This window comes from Danaus plexippus, chromosome 28 (genome assembly GCF_018135715.1).
Source record: "Danaus plexippus chromosome 28, MEX_DaPlex, whole genome shotgun sequence".
Taxonomy (NCBI): Eukaryota; Metazoa; Arthropoda; class Insecta; order Lepidoptera; family Nymphalidae; genus Danaus; species Danaus plexippus.
The window spans coordinates 453,664-480,677 of NC_083556.1; the positions used below are offsets into that span (position 1 = coordinate 453,664).

At 30.6% G+C, this 27,014-nt stretch overlaps 2 protein-coding genes across 2 annotated transcripts; one reads left to right on the forward strand and one right to left on the reverse strand.

Annotated features, from left to right (window-relative positions):
* Window positions 1-1,594, forward strand: LOC133319783 (uncharacterized). The gene is made up of 3 exons (XM_061525407.1): window positions 1-105; window positions 566-700; window positions 962-1,594. Exons 1-3 carry the CDS (start codon window positions 40-42, stop codon window positions 1,181-1,183), a joined length of 423 nt encoding a protein of 140 aa, XP_061381391.1. The 5' UTR covers window positions 1-39; the 3' UTR covers window positions 1,184-1,594.
* Window positions 1,595-7,067: 5,473 nt separating this feature from the next.
* Window positions 7,068-8,940, reverse strand: LOC116776244 (cuticle protein 1). Its single transcript, XM_032669390.2, has 3 exons — window positions 8,869-8,940; window positions 7,619-7,800; window positions 7,068-7,359 (listed from the first exon to the last, which is right to left on the reverse strand). The coding sequence occupies exons 1-3, from the start codon at window positions 8,881-8,883 to the stop codon at window positions 7,281-7,283; spliced, it is 276 nt and encodes a 91-aa protein (XP_032525281.1). The 5' UTR covers window positions 8,884-8,940; the 3' UTR covers window positions 7,068-7,280.
* Between the last annotated feature and the right edge of the window lie 18,074 nt (window positions 8,941-27,014).

The window sequence follows — 27,014 nt, forward strand, 5'->3', positions numbered from 1 at the left end:
AAAACAGATTGTTACGTTCAATGAAATTTTGTGTACAAAATGTTTTTCGTCGAGAAGTTACTGTCGCAAGATGCTAACTATAAATCTATAGAGTTATTGAATTTTGTAAGTGATGTTATACATCTTATTCTCATAAAAAAAAAATCATTTTTTAAATTATAATTTATACGATTAGAAGTTCAGATAAATTTGTGTAAGGAGATCTAATACGAAGATAATTTAGTCCGAATATTTGTAATAAAGTATAATAATAAAGGGAATTCTCATTTGACAAAAACTAGACGTAATAGTTCAAATGTTGGAGCAACTGGGCCGCTGTAACATGAAGTCGCGGGTTCGAAACAACTTTGTCTGAACTTATTTTCATTTTAATTAAGTAATGTATTTAATCAACTTCGTTTCACTAAAAATAGGAAGAAATTTGTTTAAAATAAGTTAATAGTGATAACTTTCGATATTTATTTAAGGGAAATTACTGTCTTTTTTTTATTATTTATTTTGTAAAGTTTAAAATTCTATATAATGATGTATTATAAGTCTCCTGATGAAATGTTGCCGCTAAAAGGTGCAGCTCTTGCTCAAGGAGTCGAGAAGTAAGCAGGCGCGGCTTCATTCATTGACCTCAAACTACGGCTGGCTTCAGTCAAGACCTGCAGATGTGGATGTGGACCTGGAAAAATACAGAACAATGCTTCTAAAGGTTAGATGTTCTTTTAGAGTCCAACCATCGAATTTCTATGAGAATTCCGGTTGTTTCTATGAGAATTTTGAGTTATTACATATAGTTACTTATTCTGGGTGAAGCTTTAAGAGTAATAAAAAAATATTTTTAAATTAGTGACTAGATGCCAGCTATTTTAGACAGGAAAATGAGAATTTAGAAAACTAACATAGTAACTGTAGTCTTGGTTATAATTCTTACTTCTTTGTTAATAATCAGCAGTAATACCTCTTTTGTTAGTTATCTTCTGCGTCATGTGCTGCTATAGCAGTTCAGATGGATCGCCTGACAGAAGAATGCCAGTCCGTTGACGACATACTGATGATGTTCGAGAATTTTATCAACGAACAGACAAATATGGAGATAATTGAAAACAACATAAAGAAAGAAAAAAAGAGGAAAATATATCCTGAGTTAGTTTCGGATAGTCGAAGATCGTCTCTCTCTTTCATTACAAACTAATTTTTCCCCGCGACTTCGCTCCAGAATTAGTAATATATGTATAATTGACCGGGCGAACTCTATCCCGCCCTAGAGGCCATAAATAACCAGATATTGGAATTTATTAAGTATTTTTTATCTTGTTCCATCGAACAGAATTAAATATCCTACATCCGTCTCCTGGTAAGCTATTTCCCCGCCAATTTTCAACCATATCCCAACAGCCGTTCTTGAGATATAAATAGTGTAACTAACACAGCTTTCTTTTACACACTACATACGAAGCGTTTCACGTTTGACATTCAATAGCCTACGTTAATACTATCTGTGAAGATTTATGCGAGAAAAACTATTGACTCATCCTATATGAGCTAGTGGCATCAAGAAATACATAGTTTTGCCGCTCTGTAAAGCAGACTATTTCAAAACTGAAGTGACAATAAAGTTTTTAATTCAACTGTAAACTTTTATATGAGTAATAAGCTACAAAACTCATCGTTACTAAAATGTCATTACGATTCTATTGTTTTGTGCTATGGCTACATTCGCACTGCAATCGTGAAATATTCAGCCAATGTCAACGTTTTTATTTGTTGCACGAATTATAATCTTGATTACTGTGTGGAGGAAACACGAAGGAGTTTGTAGAACTGATTAAGGCTTGTATTTAATAATAATTATTTCTTAAAGAAGGGTAGTTATATTATGAACCTTCTTTGGCAATTATTTGGATGAAAACAAAAGTGTGTGTCACTTACGTCACTATAGTCGAATTAATGATCTGAGGTTATAAAAAAAAACTTATTGCCAGCACGATTTAGGTAATAAGAAATACGTTAAAGAATTTACTTATTTAAATGAGAATTCCGTATTAGTACAATTTTAATAACGACGAAATAAGACTATGTCATAAGTTTATAAATATAAAAGATGGAAGCAGTGACAAAAAATATATGAAAAAATTATATTACGCCAACGATGTTACAGAATACATGATCCTGCGACTGTGTGTAATGTTTGGATAAATAACCTATGTACGTGCTGGCGTTGAAAAATATGCAAGAATTATATTCGTCACACGTTTATAATTCCCTAAATAATATAATCAGTTTATCTGTTTTATGGCAACATTATTTAATTTTTTGTTCTTCGTAAGTAAAAAGAAAAGATCAGATAGAAGTTTGGTAATGTTTAATTGTCTGTATGATTGTAAGGTATTTTTCATCGTTAGCAAAAATATATTTTGTGTAGTGATAAAAACAACTTGTTACTATTAAGCGAATATTAATTTGGATAAATAAAAATTCTATGGTCGTTAATTTAAAATGAAAGTAGTCTTTAATGGCTGCGTTTCGTCCGATTCCGTTTCGTGTGAGAAACAGTTGTGCTTTCCCGTTTCCCACCCTTTCCCTTCCCTCTCCCACTATCAAGGTCAGCATCGCATCCGCAACATCCCTTATACTGCACATGTCCATGCGTGACGGTGACTACCTTCCATCGAGTAGGCCGTCTGCTCGTTTGTTGCCTTTAACAGAAACAAAAAAAAAATCTAGATTATCTTTTGTTTTAAATAAAACAATGCAAGCGATTCTAATAAAGATTATCTTTTTCTTGCTAACAAGATTGAATTGACCAAAATGTATAACCAGAAATTTTTATCCCTATTAAATGTATCAAAATTGACGAGCAAAATGTTTTCCGAACGAGTAACAATAAGTTAAATAGAGTCAGTCTGTTATATGAATATTTGTTGGGTTATTTGTGTTATGTTAAATTTATAGTCATAAATTAAATTTATTATTAAATACGATGTCAGTCCACGCTAGTTATACTCGCGTGTAAACAATACCATCAAGTAAAATTGTAGCAACAGGAGTTAATTAATTGAGGAAGTTACGTTTTAAACTTGTTATTTCAAGCTGACATTTAACATTCGATAAGTTACACGTTAAATAACAGCGTGTTTATTGTTCCGTTCACGCCATTAACAGCAGTGCGTAACCACGAGTTCGCGTTGTGTACTACATACGGAGAGTCGACGGTTCACGTACATATTTGCATGGGATTAAAGATTACGAATGAAATAGTTTGCACGCTACTTATGTAGTAAGTGAAACCTGTGGTAAGGAGTTTTATGTTTTATTTTCATTTCATTATGATTTTCGAATACTTCAACAGTTTTTGTTCGCTGTCAGAAGTGAAGATATCCTAAATTCTTAATTCGAGATATTTTATTCATTCTTGATTAATTTTATTTCGTTACTACATCTTATTATAATGTGATAATTGTAAATATCTCAATCATATTTGCGTATAGTTCTGCCAGCCGACGTTGCTTGGACTGAAGAGAAGGTGGCTCTTAAAGAGGCGACGCTTTTTATATACTTTGAATGTATGATTGGATAATAAAATATAAATATATATTGGTATAGGTGAGTATAACTTGGTTCGCTTACTTTGCCACAAGATGGCGTTGTATGTTGTTTATTTTGTAACCGAAATTCATGTGTGTCTTATTAATTTCAGAGTTTATCACTTTTAAGTATATATATATGGTTTTGGAGATGGATTTTGTGGGATGTGTTTCAGTGTAATTCTTTATAATAATTATAAAATAAAATAGGCTTTAAAAACGACTTTCTCCCAGCATTTGTATTCTGATTATTTTAAAGGTCTATAAATAAAAATGTATAACCTAACTAGTGATTAAAATAATAAGAAATTCGGTACACATCTCTTTGTCAGTCTGTTAAAACATTTTCACAATCAACTTGAATCTGTATGAAGTGGACACAACCAACAGTAAATATAAAAACGGTATCAATTCACAGAACAATTTTATGCTTATTCCGCTGTCAAGGGCTCAATGACTACCCTCAGCGACGTTTGAAAATTGCGTATGATTACTCCAGGCTTCAATGTTTGATTGTGATGTCGCAAACTTGTACAAAACATAGCATACGATTGTTTACTTACAATTAGTAATAAAACAAGTGGATACTTAATTGGCTACAAAAAAAAAATCTAACCGGAAGTGTCAAATGTTCGCATCGCAAAGTAGAATGAAACAGGACGAGCTGGTTGCGTGTGTTGCGCTCACGCAACGCCACATAATGAGTGATCTATTGAAGTGTGGACATACGTTAGAAGTTTATAAGAATTTATTATAATTTAATAACTAAGTTTGTACAACAAAATATAGCTTCGTCCTTAACCGAGGATAAGAAACATATTAAGATTAATTTATTTATCGATCAGTACGCTTACTATTTATTCCATCGTCACACTAAATACGAAGCGTTTCCCGTTTTCCATGTAATGACCTATACTATCAACTGTCGAGTCGTCAGTAGTATGACAATTCGAACTTGGGTTAAGGCGTACAGTATGTATTTGGTAATGGCGGGTTCCATATACGTTATATATTATTTAACATAGATGATTTTTCTTGAACACAGGAAAGAAGATGTCTTATTTAGTATGAAGTGTTTTAGGTCAAGCGTCTAAAGATTTTATCGTGGAATAAATTTAAATTATTTATCATAGAATAACGAAAATAACGAAACTAACTTTTATTAAAAACTTTAAAAAGCATCAATTGATTGAGATTATTCGTTTAAAAGTGACGCCATTAATTATTTTGTGTTATAAAAAATTTGCTTAATTTATTCCGACATTTTGTGTTCCGTAAGTAACTGAATTGTAGGCGGGAAAATATTGTGTTACAATATACGATCTATAACTAATTGGTAGACTAATCAAAATAACTATATATAATGATTGTTATTTGCTTGTCTGTTCATCGTAGATATTCTCGTCATCAGAATGGTTACTAAATACTGTGTTATTATAATATTTTCTATTTTAGTTAGAAAACAATTTTCCCGGAACCTGATTTACACGGGTGACGGGCTGGCGAGAGTAATTTACGGCACCTAACTGTAATTACGATAGTATTTTTATAACTACCGTACTGTTTTAAGATACTTTTTGAAAAATTTAAATATTTTCGTGTGAAATACATTTTCAATCATTAAAATATAATTAATGGATTATTTCTATCACAAATCCCGTTACATTAACCCTCGGCTCTATTCCTACCGAACCAATATTATAATTTTATTCAGGCTCTACTCTTTTATGTCCATTAACTATTTTATTGCTGTCCGTATGTGTTAATTTACGAGTTACCTAATTGGCAGTTGGTGTAAACGTATAGTAATGAGGTTTTATACCCAAAATGGATTTACGACCTTTCTTCATTAGCATGGATACGAACAACTTTTATAAATAGTATTTCAACTGAGAATTATAATTTTGATTTGGCTTAGGTATTTTATAAGATCGTATTCTATATTACAGAATAATAACAAGGCGAGAGATTGTATGGATGGTGGAATGGGTTGATATTTATTGCACTTCAGTACAAAAACAGCAGGAAATTCGTTGTACAGATAGTTTATAAAATGCATTAAGACATAGACTACACTGTAGTCTAAAATTCCATCTACTTCCTGCAGTAACACATCGCCATACTTTCATTTAATATGAAGTGTCGTTGGACTGACGCTAGATGGCGCTGTCAGGTTACATTAAACATTTTATTTCAACTCACATTTGTCGGTTCTTGTAGCCTTGCAACGTTCTATGTTCTGTCTATATTATCTATGCTCATTACTGCCCTAATAAGAAAGGACAAGTATAAAATTATATTTGGACTCACGTAGGCTGATTAAGATATAGCTGAAAATGGTTTTGATGCATATTTGATGCAAAACACTTTATGGTACCTGGTTACAGTATTTTCTGTCTTAGACGTAAGGTCGTTTTGAAGATTAAACGAAGGAAGTGGTAGCCGCCGCATATAAGCACCCAGTTATATTGTTCTGAGAATTTATGGGACTGAAGAAACGCAAAATAATTGGACTAAAAGAGACTGCTGAAGCAGTTTCAGCCATGAAATTCTGCTGAAAAAACTACTTTTTGTTTAATTACTTTGACATTATGGTTCTGTGTTGGTCAAGCTAGATCATAAAGAAGTTGTAACGTAATTATTACAGCCCGAATATCCTACACACTGAATTCTTTTAATATATCTTCAGTTATAACTGCGGGTACATTCAAAGTCTCAACTTCAGTTAACACGTATTGCTGATGTAGTGGGAGCTGATGATTATTTCGCCGGATCTCGTACTGGACAGCAATGAAGAGTTTTGTTATTTGCTGGTAACTACTCAAAACCTTGAGAAAACCTGTATATTTTGTCAGTGATAGTCCACCAGATATAGAAACCATTGTTATTCAAGCTACATACCAATAGATGGCGCTACTATGTATAACTGCACATATAACAAATCGTTATATCTTTTACTACTATTACCTACTATCAAACTTTTCCTTAAAAAACACAGATTGCATTTGAAACCTCTCATTGAAATGGAATATAAATTAAGTGGTTATTTCCTTCGATACAGAAATATATCTTTATTTTTTATTGTGTGTTGTATAGAAGCAAATTGTAATTACTACAACAACTTCATTTTTAATTTAAATCAAAGTATTGCAATCATCACGTCTGTTTAACTAATGAATTAAAATCCAGTTATATATATATATATATATATATATATATATATATATATATATATATATATATATTAGGAGAGATGCAGAACAGTTGATAATATTTTGTCTAACTGACCAAAACACTAGTACACTGAATGTTAATGACGAATTCTTTTCCAGTAACAAAACTGAAGGCTATTTGAAAGTAAGATAGAACGTCCTTGAATGATCAATGATATTTAAATATCTTTTTATCTTTATCTTTTTAGAGCTGTAGAGGAATTTAAATTATTTTATCTTTTATATTCTTTCAGAGTGAATGTCAATAAAAAGAAATTAACATATTTATACCATATTTATTTACATTTTTACATTATTTATTTTTCATAAACGAATCGAGAACGAACCTGTTTGTTTTTTTTATTTACAATAAGGTACAGAGTAAATATGGCAGTGCGGTCGATAGCTGTGGAATTTCAAAAAAATGTGTTTTTTATAAAATCATATCTTTCATGAAATTCTTTTATCGAGTACGATGTAGCGCTCGGACTGTTCAGTGGCAGTAGGGGTAGTTGGGGCAGGCGGCAGCGTTGAAGTTGGCTGGGTACCTGGCAGCGAGGTTGGCGTTGGGGCTGAAAGACGAAATATGTTGTCAATTCAAGAGTTGTTTGTTATTATCACTCGTCTGCCAGTGATCACGGTTGCTGCAAAGTAAACGATACGTCGGGAGTATGTAGTGTTTAAAAAATAATTGTGAGCTCGTAGAAATAGGAAAATATTATTCTATATATTTAAATGAATAGTCGCGAATGTCTTAGATGTCGTTATCAGTTTTAGGTCAAAATTACATACACATAAGTCATGATATCTGTTAAGCGATAAGTTACTCACTCTACTGGTGCTTGTGGAAGGATGGATGGGTTGTAAACCCATTCGGGGATGGGTTGTCCTTCAGGGGTGAATCTCTGGAAGGCGGTGGCGTCGCAGTATGGGTAGTTGGGGCAGACAGCTGGGTGGAGACCGGCCGGGTACTCGCGGGCAAGCGCTACCACGGCGACGGCGCAAACGATGAACTAAAACATGAATTGTATTAATAATTCTATAACATATATATAGTAAATAATATATATAACTTGTACCTTCACGGACTATAAACATTATGTGATAGAATAACCCAGGCGATACGACCTGGGCTAAAGAATAAATCGATTCAAATCAATTAATATTGTATAAGTCTTATAATTATTTAAATAAGATTTCGTTGATTGATTAGAGTATTAATATATTGTAAACTTAATATGTCCGCTCGTGTATTTGTTGGTCTATCATCTGATAGTAATTTAAATTCTATGTCACTTATCAAACAATGAGTACTGTAACTACATTGTCAACCCACACTGTTTTTGGGAGTGTTCTGTACGCTTACTCCGAGTTTCTACCATCACACGACGACGTTAAACGTTTTTCGTTCATAAATTACACACGTTATATTGTAATTGTAAGTTATTTAATGAGAAACGGGAAGCGCTTCGTATGTAGAGTGATGATAAAAACTTGTACTAACAAATAGGACGTTCCCAAAATTACTGTCTATGTAGGTTTATTAATAAAATACTTGAAATGAATTCATATTATTAATCGATATGAAATTTTCAATCAATTCAACACACTGTCACTGTACGTTGTGTTACAAAACGGATCAATCAGTCCGTAACAATCAACGTTACGAAAAATTCGGGGCAATTAGTTAAAATTACAGCGGATAGTCACGAAAAAACAGACATGCGGTCATATATATATATATATTAATTAAATTTTTTTGTATTGTTCTTGTTAGTAACTTTTCATATATTGCTTTTATGAGTTCATATTTTTTTACTTTACGAGGTTGGTTGCAACACAGACACACACATATTAATATTCAAATCACTCCTGTCATTGCTACATTGTTATTATCTAATTGCTAGTGAAGGTTATGGGACACTTGTTTTTTAACTATCACATGTAAATATATATGGCAACACTTGATACAATATTTTTTTTAAATTAAAATTAAAATAATTAATTTGTAATATTCATATTAAATTAAATATATATATATATATATATTTATTATGTATAATAATAGTTTTATTCCTCACCAGTTTAGCGTACATGGTTGTATATCCTCTCGACTTGTTAGTGAGACTGATACATTTGCTATGAGGCTCACACTATTTATACCCCTCCGAATCACATTCATCCTTTTTTGATATCATATGCCACATACATTTTTTTTTTAATTCTTAAAAATTACATACCGATATCAGAAAGGAGGTTTTAGTGTGAACTATTTGTTTTTTAATTGAAGTTATTTTTCGGGGCTGGGTCATTGATTTTTCATCGTGATTATGTTTTATTGATTTATGAGATTTAAGTAAAAGTAAATATGTCGATAGTCTTATATGTTTTAGACTTTGGATTCCTTGAGAGTGTCATTCCGAAAATCACTTCCTACCTTGTTTGAGGAAACATTCTGGGCGTGGTTATTATAATTTGTACTGTAATCAATGTACGAGTGTTATGTACGGCTAATTATATATTTTAAAAAATATGACTCAAGTTTCATTAAGTTTAATTTTCGTTATAATTTATGATAGCAGAAATCTAAGTGTTTTTTAAGTCGACGGGCATATTTGGATGAAACTAATTTTATTTTCAGTTTTGAAAGCCGATTTAAATAATTGAAAATTAAATTCTATACGAATAACGAGTTATTTGTATAATGGGTAGACTTTTAATTGATTTCCATTGCAGAAGAAATGCCAGGATGGACAGTAATCCAGGATCATTGCCATTTTCTTTCAACAAGATCATGGCATTCACCGCAATTAAAACATTTAGTAAAATATAAATCGGTTGTCATACAAGTTGAGTCACATGAAAAACCTAGTATGTATAAACATTTATTTATGAATATTAAAATATGTTTATCTGTTTGTTCTGATATAACTACTTAATCGATTACTGCGAGCACAATTATACGGTCTTATTTTTTGTAACAATTATGTATTTTTTTAAATATATCAAGTATATAGATCTATTTTAATATAAATAACTTTATATATCAACATATTATTATAATGCGTCTGGAAAATTACGTGAAGTATATCAATAAAATGAAGCTGATTTTCTGATAACCGATAAAAAGTATTTGATGATATTATTTTTTGTTAATCGAGAATTCTGTAAATGACAAAATATTTAAAAAAAATGTAAAATAATCAGAGAAATATTGTAGATGATTCAATAAAAAACATATAAAAGCACTTGAAAATAGATTTAAAAAGAAGAAAAAATTAAATCTCTTTGTGGATTTTAAATTAAAGTATAAAAATATATTAAACCCTTTATTATTTTATATGATATATAAAATAATATATCACAGATAAGGAATATTCATTTTATAATAGATGAATATTTTTTAAGTTATAAAAATATATAATCTTGAGGTCGTGTCATATTCATTGTGTGTGGATTTATACGAGATGGCTGGGTTGTCGACTGGATGCTTACTATAAGTTTGCCGTACAGACACAGCGTTCACAGTTTTTCATTTATAAACTAACCATAGCATTAACGTAGGTTTCTTAATTGGAAACGCTAAACGCTTAGTATGTAGTGATTATGCTAACGCGGACTAAACTTAGTTTCATCCTTTAAGTGAAAAACGTCAGATAGGTAGTGCTAAAAAATGCTCAAATCCATCAATTCTTCAACCATGTGAAATAGTTATTGAGTAAGGAAAATAGCTTATCTATATAGAAATTTAATTTAACTTGCTCAGCTATTTAATATATCAAATACATGAAATTTCTAACATAACAGTTAGAGAGTAGGTTACTTCTTACACCTCAGTTACAGCACAATCAAAATCGGTCCAGCCATTTCAGATGGACCATACAAAGCTCAATATTAATATCTACATATAAAAAGTTTTTTAAACAATTCCATAATAGTTACATGTCAATTAATCATTTAATGTTATAATACATATTTTCGGTTAAAATAAAAGAGTTAGTTTTTTTTTAAACATACTAATTTCTTGTTATATGTTAAATTAATTGTTTTATAGTAAATATATAACTTTCGTTATTATTTATATATCTATATAAATGTTGTTTTTACCATAGATAATGCATTAAATGACAGACTAATATAAACCGTTGTTCAGGAGCTAATGTTTTTGGCTGAACCTAAATAAATGCTTTGTTATAACTAACAATAAATACTATATATATATATATATGTTTCAAAACATAACATATTTAATTTCCTTTGAATGAAAATATATGTGGGTATTATTTGAAGCGTACAATCACTGAGGCTCGCTGAGTTATCATGACCTGCGTTTAATGTTACAGCGAACTTAACACGAGTTTGTAACTTCACACTGAATACGAACAGTTTAAACGTTCTCATTGCATAAGCTACGTCGATGCTATAATTAGAACAGATTAGATGTAGAACTGTTAACTTTATGTTCGTAGTTAACAGTGCAAACATATGGTAGTCTTACAGAACATTATCTACCGCAGGTGTATTATATTCTATCCAGATGTACATTAAGGCGTCTCCAGACTAGTTGCGATTAATTATAGAATTTAATTATCGCCACGATCACACTCAATGTGATGGGCACTTAACTATAATTTCCTTTGAGTTTGTTTTTCAGATAAAACCAAAAATAAAGTTTACTTAAGTGAATGTCAATGACATTGACTTTGTGGACGACGACTTTGATTATTTGGTGTATATATTAATACTAGCTGTTGTCGCGACTTCGTCTCCCAATAGTCATTTTATGTTGTTTATAATATAAATGTAAAAGGTCTGTCTGTCAGTGAAATTCTCATCAAAATCGGTACAGTCTTTTTAAGGATTCGCTGAAACAAACAAATATGTATTGGATTAAAAGGTTATTTTGTTATATCAGTAAAAGGCGGTTAATTTGAAATGAAAAATAAACGTCCTTATTATATTTTTTCGTATATATAATAATTAAAAGATATTAATAAAAATCTATCCCTGTTTTAAAAAAACAACATAAAATAAATAGAAACATGAAAAACTGAAATGGCGAAAAGTTTATTATTTATGTAGTACAGATTATCAAAAGTTTTTTTTAATCTATAAAACTGTTGAAAATTTTTTTTTATTGTGGATGGATTCCCTCCGCGCGGATGAAGTGATACTTCGTCATGTTGGAATGAAAACATTAAGGGGTGGAAATTGATTTTTGAGGAATATTTAGTGTTTGAGTTTTGAGTTTGAGGAATATTTAGTCACAATTGATTGCCCGCATGTGTTCGAGCGCCCCGCTTTCCTTCTCGCTGTCTCTTTCTATCCCTCCCCCCTCCCCCCCCGCAGGAACGTAAAACCTTTAACGCAACTTTGTTGAAAGTCGCATAAGAAGTTTCACTTCATAAAAGATTAAATAAGAGAAAGCAAGAGTAGGTTATAAGTAGGCTTTTCCCGTTTTTCATTCAATAATCTACGTTAATACTATAATATGTAACGTTAACTTCTCGTACGTAGTGCGACGGACAAGTGGTAAGGCTGCTGGTACATGGCTTATATTTTTCAATACCATCTCATAGGTACATACTCGTAATAACATTTTACGTTTGTAAAACTTATTCCGCCCTCCTCTTTTGCCATGAAATAAATTAATTATGAAAAATATAATAAATTTTTTTAATCTATATATATATTTTTTTCTTTATTTTTACTTATTTTTTTTCATATGGCAACATTAATGTTATTTAACACCAAAACGCTTTTATCTAAAACGTTAAACAAGTTATTTATTTTGTCATGCTTTAAGGAAGATATGTTACCCAGCGCACAGTATCTTAAACATAAATTATCTCTTTTCAGTCTATATTCATGAGTTAGGAATGACAGCTGATAGTAGGGAGGAAAAACAAAGGTGAACTCTTAAAAAACCGTTAAATTGTTAAAAAAAATAAAAGAAAAAATAAGATAATCAATTGCCAGATCCAATATCGTCTTAATTAGTTTTTGGTTTTATAAATAAATATGGCTGTTTATGAACCTTGAATTAAATTATTCATTTTACTCAAAACATCTATTATATAATATAATTAAATTTTATTTAATAATTTTAAATTAATATAATATAATAAAAAAAGATATTTTTATATAAAAGATAAATTAAAATCGAAAGTTGCTGCAATTCGAACAAACAGGAAATCGTTTCAAACCAAACGGGATAGGTTAAAATTAATTTAATTATACTAGTTACTTTAATTTTGTGACTAATATATAAGTATATTAATGGATGGTTCATATAGTTCTGTGCAAGTCTTGTGAAAAGGAATTATAAATAGATAATGAGATCTAAGATTTTCGCGAGTATTCATTTAAATGAAACTAGTGTTATTCGGATTTACTACGCCGATTTTATTATTTAAAAACTACGTAATCCCGACGTTTCGGTTACTTTGTAGCGACCGTGATCGCGGGCAGACGAGGTGTTAAATAATAAAATCCGCGTAGTAAATCCGAATAATACTAGTTTCATTATAAGTAGATGCTGACATTTTAACTGTAATATCAAATACTATATATATGTACATATACGTACATACATACAAGTATATATATATATATATATACAGAGCACGTTTGTCCGTGTATACAGCCGCAATTATAATGGACTGAATTGATTGACAGATGAATGCGATAAAAAAAATTGTATAAAAAATTATCTCATTATCATTAAAAGGAAATAATTGTTGGTTGTTTACGTAAAATATATATATTTTTTGTGTCAAAAATTATTTATTGTATATCTGCCTTTCACTATTAATATATTTTGAATTGAATTCATCTGTAAAAGATTTGAATTTAGTCTAAATGTTGATTACGAATGCTCTGTTTATTTACCTCTGGATAGCAGTGTAAGTATATATTACTTATTAGACAATAAAAATTTTAACGTTTGTAAAAGTTAACTCTGGTTTATTAGTTAAAAGTTTATTACTATAGTAATGACGTTATTATAAACATTACTTGTATAATAACTTAAAGTTAAAAATTTAATTTTTCCTTTTGATATACACAGAATTTTTCTTGATATGTAGAGAGAGGAGCTTGGACGGTGGAGGTGAGCGTTTAACGCGCGTTAGATAAAGGCCCCTTAAACCTACACCTGGGTCTCAAGTCCCAGGCACTGTTGAAGCTCCTCTGCCTGCAACGATTGACCCGGCACCCGCACGGTGAATCCATGGTATGCTGAGAAGTTTAATCTATATATAAAAGAGATATATTTAAAACATCTCTGAAGAAAATCAAAGCAAATTTTAATAGACTTTTTATACTTACAATATTTAATTGTATAAATCCAAAAAGGCAGATAATATAGAATGCAAAATTGATATACACAAGACAGATTTGAACCTGTAACATCTGAAAGATCAAATCACAGCGTCTTTTCCAACTGAGCTGTCGTGTCAATAACTTCCAAGCTAATCATTCATATGAATTTTTCATTGTAATATTTATTTAATACTAGTTATTATAATTAAGTTTGTTTTAATGTTTAAGTTTAATATTTGATAGAAAATTTTCTTTGTTCCGATGCTTAGTATAAGTCTGCTTTGTCACTACATACGACGCGTTTCCCGTGTCCCGTTCAGTAACCCACGTAATACTGTAATGTCTGAAAATGTATTAATGATAAACTGGTAACGTAAAGTATTTAGTGACGACGCAAACTTGTATTAAGAGTAATTATTTTAAAATAATAATGTTTCCGTTTAATAAAACCGTTTTTAAGATAACCGTTTCTTAGAAAATTTAATTTTTGTTTAATTATTAAATAATATATTAATTTAGGATAGTACACAGTAAACGTGGTATAGTCGTGGTCGCCTGGAGGTTAAAGGCCCGCCTCTCATGCGTGAGGGCGCGGGTTCGAAACCTGGCAAGCACCAATGTGATCTTTTCCGAGGCATATGTACTTTCTAAGAGTATTTAGACACCACTGACGGACGGTGAAGGAAAACATCGCGAGGAAACCTGGTCTTATAATATAAAAATTATAAGATTGAAATCGCCAACACGTTTGGAACAAGCGTGGTGATTAATGCTCTAACCTTCTCCATGTGAGAAGAGGCCTTTGCTCAGCAGTGGGCTCCTACAGGCTGATGATGATGATGATGATGATAGTAAACGACAAAGAAAGTTTCTTTTGATTTTTAAATTATGAGAAACATATATAGATATTTTGTCCCAATAGAACCAATCTGCTGACATAACTATATATATATATATATATATCACAGTATATCCGTATGTTTGTATGCAATTTAAAAACTGATTAATATTGATATGTTCTGTGGAATGTGATACCATTTGTGTCGTCAACAAATTATAGGTTAAATCCTTAAACCTTCTACAATACTCTTAATATTTTTCATCATATTATATAATGATATTTAAATGAGATAGATTTTTTATCTCAATTATATATTACACTCAGATATATACCTTTTACCTTAATCTTGAATCAAGACGTACGTACCAAGGGTATTCGATCACTCATATAGTTCAGGAGATATAATTGTACAGACATACCCACAGGCGGCCAATTACAATGACTCACGCGCATTCAATACGAATAATTGAATATATATTTTATAATTGACATTCTTGACACTTATCGATGTTTGTTGATGAATTCAAACGCATTTCAGCTGACATTCCTGTTACTAGGCTGTTGTTTAGAACATACAACCTGATGCGATTTTTTGAAATTCTGACACACGTGATATGATTGATATTTTTTTAGAAATACGTAGTTTTATATATCCTCTGGATGTTGTTTGAATTAGGTTTTTTTAAAACAAATTTCCTGGCCTGGAAACGTCCTAGTCAAACGTCCAACGCCGTCCAGGGTGTAGGTGGGTTTGAAGGAATACCTGAACTATTTGCATGTCACCCTGGACAGGACAAGTTTTGAAGGCTTTTTTCTATCCGAAGGCGACTAAAATTGTGTTATTTGCTGATACAGAGACGAAACCTCTCAGCATTCAATGGATTCACCATGCGGGTGCCGGGTTCATCGCGTTGCAGGGAGAGGAGCTTCAACAGTGCTTGGGACTTGCGACCCAGGTGTAGGTTTAAGGGGGCTATCTAACGCGCTTTAAAACGCTCACCTCTATACTTACTTTCCTTATATACTTACTTTCCTTATATACTTACTCTCCTTATATACTTACTCCACTTATATACTTACTCTCCTTATATACTTACTCCACTTATATACTTACTCTACTTATATACTTACTCCACTTATATACTTACTCCACTTATATACTTACTCCACTTATATACTAATTTTCCTTATATACTTACTCCACTTATATACTAATTTTCCTTATATACTTACTCTCCTTATATACTAATTTTCCTTATATACTTACTCTACTTATATACTAATTTTCCTTATGTACTAGTTTTCCTATATCCTCTCTCTACCTGACGGAGTGACATAATTACGACATTTAATGTTAAGTTTGTAAATGTAAACAATTTGAATGTCCGTCAATACTTATTGTGTTGGAACTATAATTATTAAGTTGTCAGTGATTGACAGAAACAAAAAAAAAACAAAAATGTATTAGGTACTTGTGCTTTCAGTTTAATTTGTGTTGCTTTACAATCCAAATTTTATTTTAATTTCTATGTTGATGTATATTTAAATATGGGCATGGGAATCCGCTGACAGTGACATCTAACGTCTGGGTGACAAGTTTTAAAATACAATGTTCATTCAATGTTTCGTTTGCAATAGATTATATCCTATCTATTGTTGGCACTACTGAGCTGGGGAGTTGCATCAAAAACGATTTAGTAGTTTTTTGAGTAACGTCCTCATTTATCATATACGTATTTCTTTATTATTAATAAGAATTAATAAGTTACTTTTGCCTTTATCTGTTTAGATTTTGACTAAATTTTAACATTATAATGTTGATTTCGTTGGTACCCCTACTACGGATGCATTGTTTAGATGCATCCTTATATTAATAGTAACAGTAGTAAGATTTTTGTGAGAAAAACTATATATTTACTGTATATAGTTTGCAGAGCGAAAGCGTGGTAAATATTGATATTGTAGCCTTAACATGAGTTTGTCTCACTTACATACGGAGCGTTTGCTTCATAGATCTCCAAAAAAAAGTCAGTTCACTAACGAATAATTCGGAAACGATAAACTCGTGGTAAGGAGATTACTGGTCTGTAAGTAAATACTATCAATTTAATGTTTAATAAAAAAAAAAGTCTTTTAAAAACATACTTTTAATTCGTATTGTTTGTACAAAAAGAACTTAATAGACTTTTCCATTGGTAAGTTAAATCTTTTGTAATACATAGTTCGTCTCAATATGATTTACTCGAAAAATATCATTATAATATGAAAAGTTATTAATTTATTATATATATGTGCTCTTAATAATTAAATTGCCAAAATCAATTATAACACAGTTATCACGAAGTTAAGCGAGATCTCTTTGTTATCATACTCATAACTTAGTAACAAACTTGTTCACAAAACTATAAATTAAATTAACCCAAAAAGTTGTTTACTCACAATTAATATAGTTAAGTTATTTAAAACTCAAAGGGCAGGATTATGTTTACCTTCTCGTATATCATGTGGGTTGAATAAAGAATAAAAAAAATATGTCAGAACGTATTTTTATAACTCGGTTTTTATACTCTGTGGTGAAATTATAATAAAAGGATAATATTTGTGTACTATATGTTGCCCCCGGCTCCGCCCGCGTGTTGCTTTTCTCATAACTATGTATATATCAAACTTAAAATTGACCATAACTTCTTTTCTCTTAACCGATTTTGACGAAACAAACTTTTGAGAATGGTCCTAATTATATGTAATCCAACTGTGAAAACCGCGTTCAGATCCGTTGAGTAATTTTGAAGTTATAACGTACCAGACAGACAGACAGACACAAAATTTCCAAAAATAGTTTTTTTGGTTTCTTGACTCTTCTTAAAGTGCCTCCTATCAGTTTTTTGGAAAAATATTTAATGTACAGACATTCGATTTTTACTGTCTTATATAATATATAAATATTTAGATTACAGTTGTTTTATATGTATTGTATATTATACCAGCTATAGTCAGAGCATATTGAAATAACAGATATAGTGACCTACGTTGCAGATTTTTCATTTTAAATAACTACAAATTACAGCGACATCTGCTGTACGGTTTCCGAAACTGAACCATTCTCGGCCCAACATAAATACGCTTAAACAGTTTAGAAGTACAGTGACAAACGGAAAGTAGAATAACGTATGTAAAGATATATATTTTTATTGATTTAAACACTCATTTCGTATACGCGTTGCATTTAAAGTAACTTGTTTGTTTTACAACTTGTGATATCAAAATAAGATACATCCACATACGGGCTTACCTTCCGCGTTCCACGAGTGGGAGGCGCTGGTCCTCGAATATCATGAGGCTGTAGTTTACCGTTCTAATAAAATATAAATAAAAGTCTCAACTTAATTTAACAACAAAAATATAGAGTTTGTTGTGTATTAAACAATTTTTTAAATATAATTTAAATATCGATATTTTTTCAGTTTTATCGATCATTAAATTTTTTTATCGATAATCTCGCTGATTTATATTAAGAATTTTCTGTCGTCTCCGTATAGTCATAGTCTACTTTTAATACCTAAAGTACACATAAATCGCAATATTTTTAAATATAATGAGTTCTTACAATATTTAAAACGCAATAACGTCTCGAAAGATGCAACTCGCTAAGGTTATTAATCTACAAACTTCAATTATATCGACTGGTTAAAGACAGGTTGCACTTGAAGTCACTGGCTGACAGGTCGGCTGTCAATTCAGACACAACCTCAGGGCGCAACCTTAACCGAACGGGTTAGGTTACTGACGCGGTTGCGTTAATCAGTTGATTTATTTACTTATTATCCCAATTCGACGTGTCAAGGAAGTAATCTTAATAATTCTACTCACAAATGGACGTGTTAAACTATTGTCATATGTAGTAATATTAAATGTAACACAGCATACAACATTGTTATTAAGGAATTTTTATTATTATTTAATGTGTAAATGGCCTTAAAGCGAATGAATATTCAATTTGTTCAACGTTAAAATGTACGTATATCTAAAAATATTACACGTAATAAAATCTGTGACTAAGTATTCAATTAAATAAAATTAATATTTTCGGACGTACAAAATTTTTTGGTTATAATTTAAACTGCATTATCCCGACGTTTCGGTCACTCGCAGCAGCCGTGATCTCGAGGACGAGATGAGAATGTGCATAATTGTATTATCTGATCGAAATTAATTTTGGCAAAGTTAAACTCTGAAGTGACAAAGAAATCAAAATCAAATAAAAGAAGCCAACGCTATATATATGATAACATGTATAGCATTAAAATGTCACAGATAAGAATATCCAGTGTTGCCATTTTATTAATATTATCTGTATTCCAAAGCAATTAATCCCATCGATGTAAATCAGTTAATTTGTTGTACGTATCGTATAAATAACCATAATTTATAACAAATTAATAGTTATGTTATTTTAAAATATGTAACAACCGCCTACAACATTAATACGCGATGCATACAGAATTTAATAGAGATAACTTTATATTAATTGTCACAGCTGATCCAGATTCCAAACACCTTACAACTAGATACATCGTTAGCTCAAATACTTACAGTATTGAGTTTTCTCAATCATAAACAAATAGTGGATCAACAATAAATTTGTGAATGAGATATCTTCATACAAAAACGACTATTAAACCTTAGCCAGGGTCGCAAGTCCAAGCACTGTTGAAGCTCCTCTCCCTGCAACGATGGACCCGCCACCCGCGCGGTGAATCCATGGAATGCTGAGAGGTTTCGTCTCTTAAGAACGCTATTTGACAGTATTTGTCTCATTACGAGAGATTTGCTTAATGTATAATTAAATTTAATACTTTATTATTTAAATACTGCTCTGAATATTATACACTATTGATTCGAAACTTAGTTCTAGCTAGAAGTGCTGTTACGATTTTGATGGCATTAGACCTTACACGACATCTACAAGTCTTAGACGTATTCCTACTTCCAAAATTAGGTTATATTCTACCTAAACTCCAATAACATAAAAAAAATCCGAATAACTAATAAATTCGTTAAAATGTTTTACCAATGAAGTCGTAAAAATTGTTTCCTCGTAATATTTCAAATCCGTCCCGAAGTTTCCAATCATGATAGCTCACTCTCGACGATTCATGTTTTATAAATGAAGTACTTAAGATTTTGTTCAAAATAAACATAATTTATAATAATTTTAGGACAAACGGTACGTCACACAATATTCATTAATATTGGAGAAAGGATAATTAAAATGTTGTAGAAGAAATGATTATCGGCTAGAGAGTTGTTTGAGCTCCGAAATTGTCATCCCGGATTTGTATTGCTCAGTCTAAACTCTATCTATTAACTGTCATCTCGTCTCCGTGATCACGGCCGCTGTGAAGGAACCGAAACGTCGAGATCATGTACACATAAAAATAATAAAACAACACTATTATCAGAAATTTACTTAATTTTTTTTTAATTCAAGTTTCCCGATTCGGTAATGAATTTAATAAAAATATTTTAATTGTATCCCACTGGTTATTTATTGAGGTGTGAATTTTTGTTAAACTCGAACGGTTCCTTGTAGGATTGCAAAGCGTCTTAAAGCAGTTGGAAGAAAAATCAGTAGGAGGACTTCATCTGGATCATTGGTCTGAACTGTCCTGTCTTGTCTCAATATGAGACAGCTAAAATTCTCTTCTCTTAATACCAAATGATTCTAAAAAACTAATCACTTAAACTATTACAAATATATTATTATATTTATATATTATATCAAAAAAAAACATTATTTAAGATCACATACAAGCTATTTCCATCATATATGCCGAATACATAAGTATAGTTACACACAGAGATAGCACATTTTCTACACATGTACATCCTTTATTAAGGTTGTTTGTTTAATTTCTATTTAATCGATACTTCATATATCATAATTATTATCCAGCAGGAATAATGGATAAGGTGATAAGCAACAATGAGTGGACCATCCACTTCTTAACTTGTGTCCACCCAGTTACCCAGCTCAATGAAGTAAGCTTTAAGTTCACTAGCACAGCTTGAATGGTTATTTCAATGACATAGTGCTTGTAGATGAAACAGGCCAACACATAAGTGGGAAAAACAAAATGTATTCTTAAATTAATTCAATTTATGCGGCCGATATACATTTAGCGGACGGAACAAAAAAGCATACAGCAATGAATTTAACGATAACGAGATCTAAAATAAATGTCGCCCATTCAACCAGGAAATGGAGATAGGAGGTGCTCGGCGTGAGGTTACTTTGCCCGGGCTAATAAACAACATTGATGTTCCAATTATAACCGCCTGAGAACAGAGAGGTTGTGTGTTTCACTTGTATTTACGTTCATTAAACAAAAAAAATTGTTGCAAATGTTAATGCTGTTTTCATATAATGATAGGTTTCGTTAGTGATATGATAAAATCTGGTAACAGTATTGCTTCTTAACGAATCTGTAATACTGATGAGTATGGATTATTAAAACAAAAAAATTAATACGATCTGCAGTGACTAACTTGTTTAAAAATATATAAATTAGACAATATTTTTTTCAGTTCAATTAAATCTCAAATATGCTCTGATGAGAGGACAGAGAAATTAGATAGGTGTGTTTTGTATGAAAGTGTTTTGGCACGTACATAAATAAAAATAAGCACACCTCACACAACACGTATCTTACGTTATTATCAATATGGAACATGGTTATACGTAAATTTAATAAGCCCACTCGATACGGTTGAATTAATTATGAAGCATAGATATTTTCCTACCATTACAATATAAATAATATGAAAATCACTTAAACGTGACATGTATATGTTGATATATATATATATGTAACAAAAATTAATACGCAAGTTACCTTAACGCTGGACATTTTTGTGAGTGACGAACGATCGCAATTTAAAGCGAGAGGTAGCCAAGATATATTATATTTTATTTTTAATAAATAAGGTATATATATTTTTTACTATTCACATATGTTGCTGCCACCGAGTGGACTTTCACTCGATTTTAATCCAACCATTTGGACAACAAAGCGGACATAGTTTACGTCACAAAGCATCTGACATTTCAAATCATCCAATATGGTGGCATATAATAAGTTGAGAATAACATGACATAAATCTTATTTTTTATGCTCTAATAAGGTTTATTCTTCTTTTTCTTAATTGTGCCCTCACTGCTGAGGATCGTGACTCCAGAGTTTCTGGGTGAGCTGCTTCCATAGAGCACGTTAAGTTGCTTGTTGGAGTGCAACGCTATTACGTATAAGTAAATATTAGTATAAAATCTATAGCATTCTGTTAGTTATGAATTTATTTTTTTGGTTGGTTGGTAAGTTATTGTATGCTAAAACAAATTTCAATAAAACGGCGATGCATACATATATTATCTTTAACTATTCGTCGCCATTAATCGAATTGCAAATAAAATATTATATTACGTCCTAAATAAATTGATTGCTTCAAAACATAAACACATCGTTACGTGACTTAAATTCAACATAAATTAAATAATATAAAACAATTATAACATATGTAAATTAAGCTATATTGCATAAACTCGTTCGCTTTAAACCGGTCCTGTACTCCATATACGTGCAAGGAAGCCCGAGGTCGGAACATTTTGTATGGCATTTACTGAAATGGACGAATATTTGTCAGTTCAGGGAAAAGTTATTATGTATTGTTTAAAAGGCCATCTCATATCTCCATAAATATACACACGGATCAGAGTACATCAGAGTTTGCTAGTGTTTTTGAAGTTGATTTATTTCTACTATAGACGTGTGACGGACAGAAAACAGTATTGCCAGTCTATGATATTTTTTTATATATAATTCAGATTTACAAATAAAAAGGTTCTATATATTTTAAGTATTGCATATTTTAAGTTATTCACAACATAATTAATTATGTATATGTATTTTATATATAAATAAATATATATAGCTAATAACAATATAATTCCCCTTCGATTACCTGCTGTTCAACTTATAATGTAGGTAATTGTTATTACACATCTGTGATTGTCAAATTTTATTGACATTATTTGAGTCACGAAAGTTTTGGATTAAAAAAAAGATATTTTGTTTGTTATATTAGAATAACATATAGTAACATACACTTCACTCTAAAAACATACCCAGCATAATATATATGTTTTTGACACTTTATTTGATTAAGAATTTTGTTATTCTATATTTCTAGGTTAATTTAATAACCTCATTCAGCTTGGTTAAGGTCTATAAACTAATATACAGCCCAAAAGAGATAAGAAAATTATAAAAATCCTTCGATATACTATAACATTCGTCTCTGTATGTTAAAATCATTTCAGTTTAACTTTATTGAGCCCGTAGTTGGTTTTTAAACTCCAGTTAAAAAGTTTAAATACTTTTAATAACGAATAATGGCTGCCGATTATTTTTTATGACATTAACTTCGTAATTACGAGACCTGGGAAGTCATTGTCGACAGTGGTGTTCTTGTAATCGTGAGCCTTTATGTTTTTTAACCTTTTGTGTTTTATAGTTAATTAAATTAAGTTATTGATTCTGATACATATCGTAAAAATTATTTACTAGATTTATCAAATAATAGAGTTTATTTGGTTTATATTCTATTTTTTTTGTCGTTTTTAAAATTTTTAATAAAGAAAATCGATTAATGACAATAATAATAAAAATTTTATTTTAATTATTTTAAAATTATATAAAAGAAATAATATGGAGCAAGGTTATTATAACTTTGATGTGTATTATTTTGGTCATAAAATCCACATTTTTCTCAATGTTTGTTTAATGCCTTATATATGAGGTATGCAAGTTTTTTCTGTACTATCCAAACAGGTAATACATACAAGGACGCATATCATACATTAAAATCAAATTAAAGTTTTTTTGTATTATAATAAGTAACCTTTTTAGACAAAAAAAAATGTTTTGAGCTGTCAAACAGTTGTCAAAAATGAGATCTGACAGATCACCTAATATGTATATTATACAAGCTGTGCTCAAGACTACGCCCGCAAGAAGTAATGATTTGCTGTAATATGTAATAATAAAAATATATGAAAAATGCAGAATATATATAGCTTAGTATTTTTATCGCATCTGCCATTAGCTAGTGAAAGTTACGTGAAATAACACAGTTCAAGAGATTAGTTCCAACAAACAGACAAATAAATGTATCAGTATATATGTATATGCATTTAGTATAAGGTTATTTTATTATAAATAAAAATGTTAAGTAAATATTTTTTTATAACTTTTAACAGGTGATATTTAGGTTTGAAAATGAGGCTTATATTGAATCCACATTTTTTACCACATTGGCTGAATGTACAATATAGATAATTTAGATTGTGAAACAAAAAAAAATGGCGACTTAGCACTTTGCAGTTGGTGTGTTGAAACAAATCAGTGTAAGCAATTAATAATTGTTATAGGTATTTTCTTTATGCCTTTAATACTGACCTTCAGTTTTGTCTATACTATATTTAACCTGCTAATTTCCTCGCATTTTTTAAGTGTTTAAACTCTTTAGTGACTGGACGAATGACGGTAAAAAAGTAAAGATGATATAAATTATTTAATTAGAATGATCAAAGTGAAAACAAAATTATTTCGAATAAATATATTTATTGTAGTGCTAGTTTACCGATAGTAAAAATAATCTATATGAAGAGAGAAGCAAGACGAAATTATAGTCCACTACCCTAACTACAAGTCTTAGTCTCACTCTAGAATAGAATCACTCTTAGATATATGTTAACATATAGTAAACATAGATTGTCATTTGTAACAATCTTCTTTATTCTTAACAAATGACTCAAAATATAAATTTTTACATATATAGATTCAGTAGTTCAATGAGTAAAATGAGTTTTGTACCAATACAAAGTATATATAAGTTGATTGGGCATAGACCTCGTAAAACGATTTTCCTCTCGAATTCATTGACATACAAACGGCTCGTTACACAAGAATAATACGTATTTGTAAATCATAATATAATTATTCTGTATATTGTTATCAACATCAAAATTTCTTTTAAATTAAAACAAACACGCCCACATAAACGTGGCCTTTACAAGGAATGCAACCGAACCACAGTCACGGCTGATATTTTAAGCATTCCAACTACTATTGTATTTTAATGTTTGATTACAATTATAGTATAGACTGGAAGGTCTCTAAAAATATGAGATTGTAAGTGGGCTCATTACTCATAGTTACTCATCACTCATACACTCATAGTTAACGATGCTACACAACGATGTCTTCATTAACTAACGCGTTAAATCTTGGTTACAAACTATTATTTGTTAAAAGATAATATCTCGTAAAAAATATTAACGTAATAAGTTTGTTAACTCTGAGTTATCAGTGAGAACGACTAGTGAGTTGAACGAGGTAAGTGAGATCTTAAAAGTACAAGTTGTTGTTCATGTAACGATATAAAGAATTTAAATAAGAGAGAAAAATAAAATAATTAGATCATTGAGGAATCAATTTTATGTCTGAATCTTTCATTATGTTTTTGGTCGTAATGTTTATTATGTGACATAATAGTTTTTGCCTGCGACTCCGTCCGCGGGAACATCAAAGTCGTTCTCTGAAACTGCGGCCACAAAATCAGATCTGCACTTCATGGTTCCAAGCGTGTAGTTTCCGGATCAGGATAAAAAGTAGCCTGTGTCCTTTTCCAGTGTCTATGTCTTCACCAAAATTCATCAAAATCGGTTCAGCGGTTTAGTTGTGAAAACGTAACAATCAAAGCCGTCATTTGCTTGAATAAAATAAGCAGAATCTTCGATCGATATAGATTGTAATATTTATTCATATTTAAATTATATTTAAAGTCTTATAAATATATAAAACCTTTAAACTAATATTTTAATCCACATCATTAATGCATTAAAAATATATCTATATGACATTATTGCTGTCAAAACGTCCCGTGACATTGACAGCTGTTTGACATTTAATTTTTTCATAATAACAGCCTGCGGTTCGACGAGAGATGTTGCGATTAAATGCGAAATTGTATCTTAATTACAAGAACCGGTGTTTTATTTGTACTTGGTTGAAACAGACGACAGATTATCATAGCGGAGAATTGTAATAATTAATATCATAACCGATGCTGCAATTCTGGTGTATAAGTATAATCATATGCAATTTTAAATAAAAACAAAAATAATGTTTAAAAACGTAGACAATTCAAGATAATGTAGTTACTATTAAACTTTTTTAATTTCATTTAAGTCATGGATGAAAAAAAAAATAGTGCGTGGAGTCCCTCCGCGCGGAAGAAGTGAAATTTCGTAAACTTTCTTGGAATTAAAACAGGAAGAGGTAGAAATTATTTTTTTAGAATTTTTTGTGTGTTCTTTAAGATAAACTTTATTAACATAATTTACAATTTACAATTGATTGCACGCATGTGTTCGAGCGCCACGCGTTCCCTCTGGGTCTTTTATTACACCAAGGAGCGTAAGACGTTTAAAGCAACCTTGTTGGAAGTCGCATAAAACGTTTCATTTTAAAAATGTATTTTCTGATTTAATTTTAACATTTAAATTTAGCAACACTGACCACAGTGTGACAATATATGTGACACCCCTATTACCTGTCTGTCAAAAAAAATTCATTGTGCACGCCCTCACTAGGATGAAGGCCATATTATATAAAAAAAATCATTTCTGTTCTAAAATTTCAAATACGCGAAAAATTTGTTAATAGTACATTACTGTTCAAGCGAATAATTAGTTTGAAACTTTTAATTGGCATAACGCAATCTCAATTTATTAATGAAGGCGTCAAAATGATAAGTAACGCCAGGATGCAGATCATTATAATGTAACAAACACAACAATTAATATTGATTGCTTTGTTATAAACTCAATGAATGTTGTAAGTTCAGTGTTGCCATACCACAAGTGTGTATATTCATACTATTATTAGCCATTTATAATAAATAAAATATTCAGTTATATGAATCCAATTGAAAAACAATGAA

Bases quoted from the DNA above. Each gene is read 5' to 3' on its own strand.
- LOC133319783 (XM_061525407.1), top strand. From the start codon at position 40: ATGTTTTTCGTCGAGAAGTTACTGTCGCAAGATGCTAACTATAAATCT. The intron at 106-565 runs GTAAGTGATGTT...TGCCGCTAAAAG, and splicing joins CTATAGAGTTATTGAATTTT to GTGCAGCTCTTGCTCAAGGA. The intron at 701-961 runs GTTAGATGTTCT...CTCTTTTGTTAG, and splicing joins ACAGAACAATGCTTCTAAAG to TTATCTTCTGCGTCATGTGC.
- LOC116776244 (XM_032669390.2), bottom strand. The intron at 7,360-7,618 runs GTGAGTAACTTA...TTCGTCTTTCAG, and splicing joins CTTCCACAAGCACCAGTAGA to CCCCAACGCCAACCTCGCTG.